Consider the following 6,331-nt stretch of genomic DNA (forward strand, 5'->3'; position numbering starts at 1 on the left):
AACTGGAAGATTCCAATATGCAAGAAACGAAACTGTAGAACACTTAACTTTATCTTCTCTAAAAAAAATCACTAACCACAAGAAAGTCAAAAGTTCCTTTCACCTCATCTCCTGAAATGCTTGAAAATATATCCATGTTGAAATCACATAAATGTTTAAGATCTAAAATGTTAATAAAGGTCCCACTGATAAGGGATAAAATGTAAAGAGTAATAATAAATATAGTTTAATTACTTAATATATATTAGAGAAGCCTTATTATACATAAGCAATAGAATAATACATTTGTTTTGGTGGTTTTTCTTTTTATTGTGCAACAAGAAATAATACTATGATATAATTAAGACAATTAGATTCTCATCTACCACTTCAGTGGATACTACTTCTTCTGTTGAAATGGCTTTCTCAAAATATTCAGCATTATCCTAAAAGACAACCTAACTCTAAGACCAAGCCCGCTGTGTCTTGTCACCCTACCTCCGAGGTTACTAGAATATACAATGAGCACCTTCCAGTCAAGCATGCAGCTATGCAAGGAGACATTCCTTCCACTTCTCAAGTCAAAATAAAGTGCAGAAAATTGCCTAGCTCCAGAACAATGAGTAAATTACCAAAATAAATAAATACAATTAAAGCTGGTCTGTTTCATAAGTGGTCAATGCTACTCTCCCTCATAGCAAATGTCAAAGCTTCTTGTGTCTTGCAGAAGGAAATCCATTTGCCAAATGCTGCATCCCAGATGGCTTTTCATTTTCCCAAATAGCTCTCTAGATGTGGTCCTGCTCGCTTTCTAAACCGACACTGAGAATTGAGCCTGTCCCGCCTCCCCATCCCCCACACCCCAGTGATTTTTGGCTGAGTTCTTGAACTTGAACCACAGGGCCTCCTCCCCAAGTGCACTACACAAAGCATCATGCCAAACGTTTTCTAAATCCTCTCCCTCATTCCCTTGGTTCAGAGTATCCTAGGGTTTATTCCCCCTGGGAAAGGAAACTCGACTCCCCTTTCGCACTTGAGATGCCCAGAAGGAAAACACAATCTCTCTCTCTGTCCCTCTCTTTCTCCCCGACCCCTCACACACACACACACACACACACACACACACACACACACATGCAGGCACACGCACACGCACACGCCAAGTCCCTGCTTGGCAACAGCCACCCAAACTCTTCAGTTCCCTCCACTGTCCAAAGCACAGAGCAATTACAGATGACGAGTGGCGCAGAGAAAATGTGAGGTTTCTCTGGGTCGATGGAGACCTCTTTCCCACCAGCCGCTCTCACACCCCGGCTCCCGGAAGGACTCTGGAGACACATTCATTGCTTCTCAAGTTGCCCCTTTCCGAAATCACCCGTAATTGGACTCTCCTGCGCTAGACCAGCACTAAGAGGAGGTAATCCTGGAGGTGCGCCGCGACGCCTCCATGCCAACCTGCCCTCTGGAGAGGAAGCACTGAGATTCACAGAAGTTGATCCCCAGGAGTCCGGCAGAAGCGGAGAGGAGAACCTACGCTCCCAGCCAGGGCTGCCAGGGCCCTTCCCTGCCCCCCGCAGTAGAAGTGAGCCCAGGGATTCCAGATGCAGGGAGGGAACAGGGCAAGATCAATGAAGTTAAGAAAGAGGACCGCGTGGGAACTGCGTGCTTTTGAAGGACAAGAGGGGAGCGATGGCAAAAGGAGAAAGCGCAAACCCGGTCTGCTACGCCACTGGGGCGTGCAGGGGGAACCTCTGGCGTCTATTAATTCACCAGTTTCCTAGGGGACACCAGCCCGATCGGATTCTGGGACCACCAGGAAATGCGGAGACTGTGAACTTACGGAAAAAGATGTACTCCGTGTAGCTGCTCCAGATCTTGTCATCGCGGTACTGGTTGACGAAGGCGGCGGTGCCCGAGGAGTTACACGCCACCATGTGGAAGCCGGCCTCGGACAGGCGATCGAACGCCTGCTCCAAGTAGGTGAACTTGAGGTAGAAGCGGGACGTGTACTTCTCGGGAGGTCTGTCGGGGTCGCGGCTCTCGTTGAGCGTGTCACCAAACACCTCCTTGGCCAGTGCGATGCGTCCGCACACCATGATGCGCGCCACCCGCCGAAACTTGGCATCTGCCTGGTTGTCGCGAACTGTGGTGTAGGAGCCACGGTAGCCCAGCGTGAGGAAGCCAGAGCGCTTGTCCAGCGCGCCCCCGCTGCCTGGCGCTCCGGGGCCCGAGGGCGCGGCGGCCGCCGCCCCCCGCAGGAGGAGCGCGTCGCTGCTCCCTTGCGAGACGTTGTCGTCCAGGTCGCTCTGGCAGCCCTCATCGTTGAGCGAGTTCTGCTTGGTGACCTTGGGCGAGAGCAGCTTGACCAGGTCGGTGAGCTGGAAGTACTCGGCCTCGCGCAGGAGTCGCTCCTTCTCCGGAAAGTGCTCGGGCAGCGCTAGCTGCTTGTCCCGCAGATAATCCAGCACGTACCTGAAAAGGAAGCCGTCCCGGTCGATGAAGAATCGCGCCCGGCTGTCCCTGGGCAGCTCGCCCCGGCGTCGCGCGCCGCCCCGGGGACTGGAGGGAGAGAACATACTGGCCAGGGTGCTGTCCGGGACGCTGAGCAGCGTCGAGTGCTTGGTCACATACACCTGGCCGCCCACGTTCAGCTCCACCACCTCCGGGAAAGGCGAGGGCGCGCAGAGCCCCGGGGCGGCCGCCGCCGACGAGCCAGGAGAGCTGGACGAAGAGACCATCTCGCTAATGGGCAGGATGGTGCTGCCGACGCTGCCCGTGTCCTTCAAAGCCATGGTCCGCCCCGCCGCTGGCCAGGGGACCCGGGAAAGCCGCACTTTCTGGTTCCCGAAGCCCGCGACCTGCACCCTCGCCGGCCCCCGGCCTTGACGCGCGCCTGGTGCGCCCTCGGGCCGGACGGCACGTTCCTCGGGCCGGGGCGGCCCGGTTCAGGGCTGGGGGCAGCGGTGGCGACCGCGGCGCTCGGTCTCCATCGGGGGAGCGAAGCGCGGGAGAGGAGCTCAGCGGGCACCACGGTGACGGAGGTGAAGGCGGTGGAGGCGCTAGGAGGAGCGGCTGCTCCTTTGGGGCGACGGCGGGGAAGTGTGAGAGAGACTTGCAAGAGGCTCTTAACGCCGCCGCTCGGCTCTCCGAGGGGAGGGTGAGAGAGGGGTGGGAGCAAAGAAAACTCGCCGCCCCAGCAGCTCGCCGGAGCGCCGCGAGTCCCGAGCGCGGACGGTGGCGCTAACTACTCCTCGCAGCCGGGGAGGCGGCACTGACGTCAAGCCCGGGCTGGGACCCGAGCCACAGCTGTCATTTAAAGAGATAAGCGCCAGCCCCAGGCTCGCCGGCTCCAACGCTAGGGGGCGGGGCCGGGGTCCAAGTCTGGAGGAGATGCTCCCTGGCTGGGAGGCTGGAGAAGAGAGCAGGGAATTTACAAATCGAATGGGGAAAAGGACAGTCCCTCTCCTTCGTTCAATCCCACCTTCCATCAGTCTGTCCTTCTCTTCCCCTCTCCTTCTTTCCCTTTTCTCCCGTCCTTCCTTCCTTCGCCCCCGTTCACCCAGTAAAACTAGTTTGTTTTTTCCCCTCTTACACTGTAGTTTAAAGTGGACCGGGGCGAGGAGGGGAAGAGGTTTGGATTATAACAAACAACCAAAAAAAGCCAACCTCTCATCTTTAATTACTATGTTGGCTGAGAGCAGTGATTGTAAACAGACTAAGTGGGGTGAATCCTTTGTAGTGGTTTTACTATAGTTTTTAAAGTGCAGAGCGAAATGCCTGCAGGGCATTTTCAATCATATGTCACGATTAAATATTTAACTGCATGTGCTACATACAGTTGAAGAACTTTTAGGACTAAAACCTGATCTGTGTCCCCAAAACGAATAAAGGATTGTATGTAACGTGATAATTCTTTCATCTTTTCAGTATTCGACTCACAGGAGATGCTCAGTTAGTGTTTGTGGAGAAAGGGACAGAGCCAGGGAGAACACAACTCTATTTGTTCCTAGTTTCCAGTACTGATTGATCATCCTTTCATTAATCTCCCCACTTCCCTTTCAACTCCATAGATCAAGCAAAATGGCTTATGTTTGATTGGTCTTTTAACCCCGTGGATCAAGTCACAAATCAAAAATATATGAATTCAAGCTCAACTTAATTTCCATTGTATATGGTAAAGGTACAGTCTGCAAGATTAGCACTATTTGTCATAAAGAATGATGATAAAAATTGCAAATGATAGTTTTCTTTATGGTGTGGGAGAATCAAACACACTATCCATCCTTCTGTGTTCATAGATATAAAGAACCATTCATTTATAAAATGCAAAAGTGAAAACAGTATACTGTGATACAAAGTTTCTTCAAACATTATCATAATAATATAGATAATAATAATAATATAGATAAACTTTATGCATTAACAACTAAAGTAATACAAAGATTGTAATGCTTTTTAAAGAAATTTTAATGTCTACTTAAGATTCCTTCTTTTTGAATCCATCAAAAACAAAGTACTGGATTTGTGATAAAAAAAATTTTATAAGTAACACATTATTCTTTCAAGCATTGCAAACTATATTCAATTCAATAATCCTTATTGGCTACCTCAACAGAAAATGTTACACCAATTTTGAAGTTATATTGTAACAGGGTGCAGCCAAGAGGGGGGACCCCAAATAGGGATTTGGAATGGGGTCCAGAACTCAAGGTGTCCAGGAAATATTAGGATGTCCTCACCCGCACCCCCCACAGGTGGGGGTTGGGGGAAGGGGCACATGGAGCAGGGCCATTGAGAGCTCTTCCTCATAGCAACAGCTTTGCAGCTAACCTCTCCTGTGGTCATTTAACACATCTATAACCTTTAACTGGTTGCATAAATATGTTAAATAGCTGTAACCAAGCTCTGAGCCAGGGAAATGGAAGTAACTTCCCCACCAAGATGTAACTGGAAGCAGGTCCCCTGAGTTACAGCGCCTGCTTGGGAGCTTGGAGACGATTGGCTCCAAAACATGCAGCCATACCAGCACAGACTCATGATGGCAGCCCAGTAAAGCTGGAAGGATATGAGAGTGCTGGCAAGTGTAGCCAATTGTGGGAGGAGTCGGAAATGGGGCTGCAGAGGAAGATTGGTGTGGGGATTTAAACCCAGACGCATCAGGCATTGGAGGGAGAACCATGCAGTTTTGGCAGAGTGTGTACTCCACCCTCCTGTGAGAGAGAACCACCATGTGGATTTAGCAGAGAACCACCACTCGGCTTTGGCAGAATGGCGACCCCCCCTCCTCGCAGCCATTGCGGAGAGAGAACCATGCAGCTGTGGCAATAGAAAGGAGAGCCACACAGCTTTGCCAGAATGGGGACCCTCACAGCTTTAGAAGGGGGAACCACCACCTGGCTTTAGTAGAGGTCCTGGTGACACAGCTGATGGCGCTGGGAACTGAGGGAGGCCTACCAGTTGAGATGGATTACTGAGAAGAATCAGGGGCTACCTGAGCCACAGACTTCTATTTCTTTTCCTGAGATATGGTACCTCAGACTGGGCAAAGGGGGAAGGAAGGGCTGTTTGTGTTTTTGGGTGTCTTAAGGGACTTTGGGATTTTGATGAAGACATTAGGTCACTACTTTAAGTCTGTATAGCATTAAATAAACATTTCCTTTCCTTTTCACAAATCTTTGGCATTGAGAAAAGTCTTTCCTCTGTTGGTGGACATAACGAACCTGGGGGGTTCCTTTCAGTAATAGTATATCATCCCAGGCACTCCCCCGCATTGTTCTGTAACAAAATTACCAATGAAAAAACACAACATATTTGCCAAAGAACTACGACTTAAAAGTGGGTTTGTGATAAGCATCTCCATGCAGTCCTTTCATTTAAGCATATTGTCTCCCCAAATTTAGAAACTGATTAATTAAATTAATAAGTAGAACTGACTTTACCCTTCTTCATTTAAAAGCTAAAATCAGAAAACTTTCAGGATTTAAAATAATAGTTCCTGGAAAATGAATTAACAGAAGCTTTATAACCTTTATAGATGAATAAATAATAATAGCTCAAACCACTAATAAAGCCTTTTGATCATGAGGCAAATATCCCTAATGATAAGCATGGCACAAACCATAGAATTGTAACAAAGTAGATATATAATAAATATGCATATGCATACACAAATATCAGGTCTCTGAAATTATCAGGGTGTAATCCACCTTAATTTTTTTAATTTTATAAAATGTGTTATAAGATAAAGGGGTTGAAAATTTATATTTTAAATGATTAATCTTAGAAATTTTTAATGAATTGCATTGTGTGATACATTGCTTCTTAAAATAATCCTTCTAACATTGACTGAACA

At 48.5% G+C, this 6,331-nt stretch overlaps 1 protein-coding gene across 2 annotated transcripts in view; it reads right to left on the bottom strand.

The window, feature by feature from the left end:
* Positions 1-3,476, bottom strand: part of KCTD8 (potassium channel tetramerization domain containing 8) — a 201,101-nt gene extending 197,625 nt beyond the window's left edge. Inside the window, exon 1 of one of the 2 annotated variants that reach the window (XR_006785166.1) lies at positions 1,355-3,476. Coding sequence is in view for 1 of the 2 variants with exons in the window: in XM_045834388.1 (XP_045690344.1) it covers positions 1,820-2,771 (952 nt within the window). In the remaining variant the exon portion in view is untranslated. The remainder of the gene's footprint in view (positions 1-1,354) is intronic. The other variant, XM_045834388.1, reaches the window with a different exon arrangement.
* Positions 3,477-6,331: the final 2,855 nt, after the last annotated feature.

The sequence above is a fragment of the Phyllostomus hastatus genome, unplaced genomic scaffold (genome assembly GCF_019186645.2).
Source record: "Phyllostomus hastatus isolate PE091 unplaced genomic scaffold, TTU_PhHast_1.1 phas_contig_196, whole genome shotgun sequence".
Classification (NCBI taxonomy): Eukaryota; Metazoa; Chordata; class Mammalia; order Chiroptera; family Phyllostomidae; genus Phyllostomus; species Phyllostomus hastatus.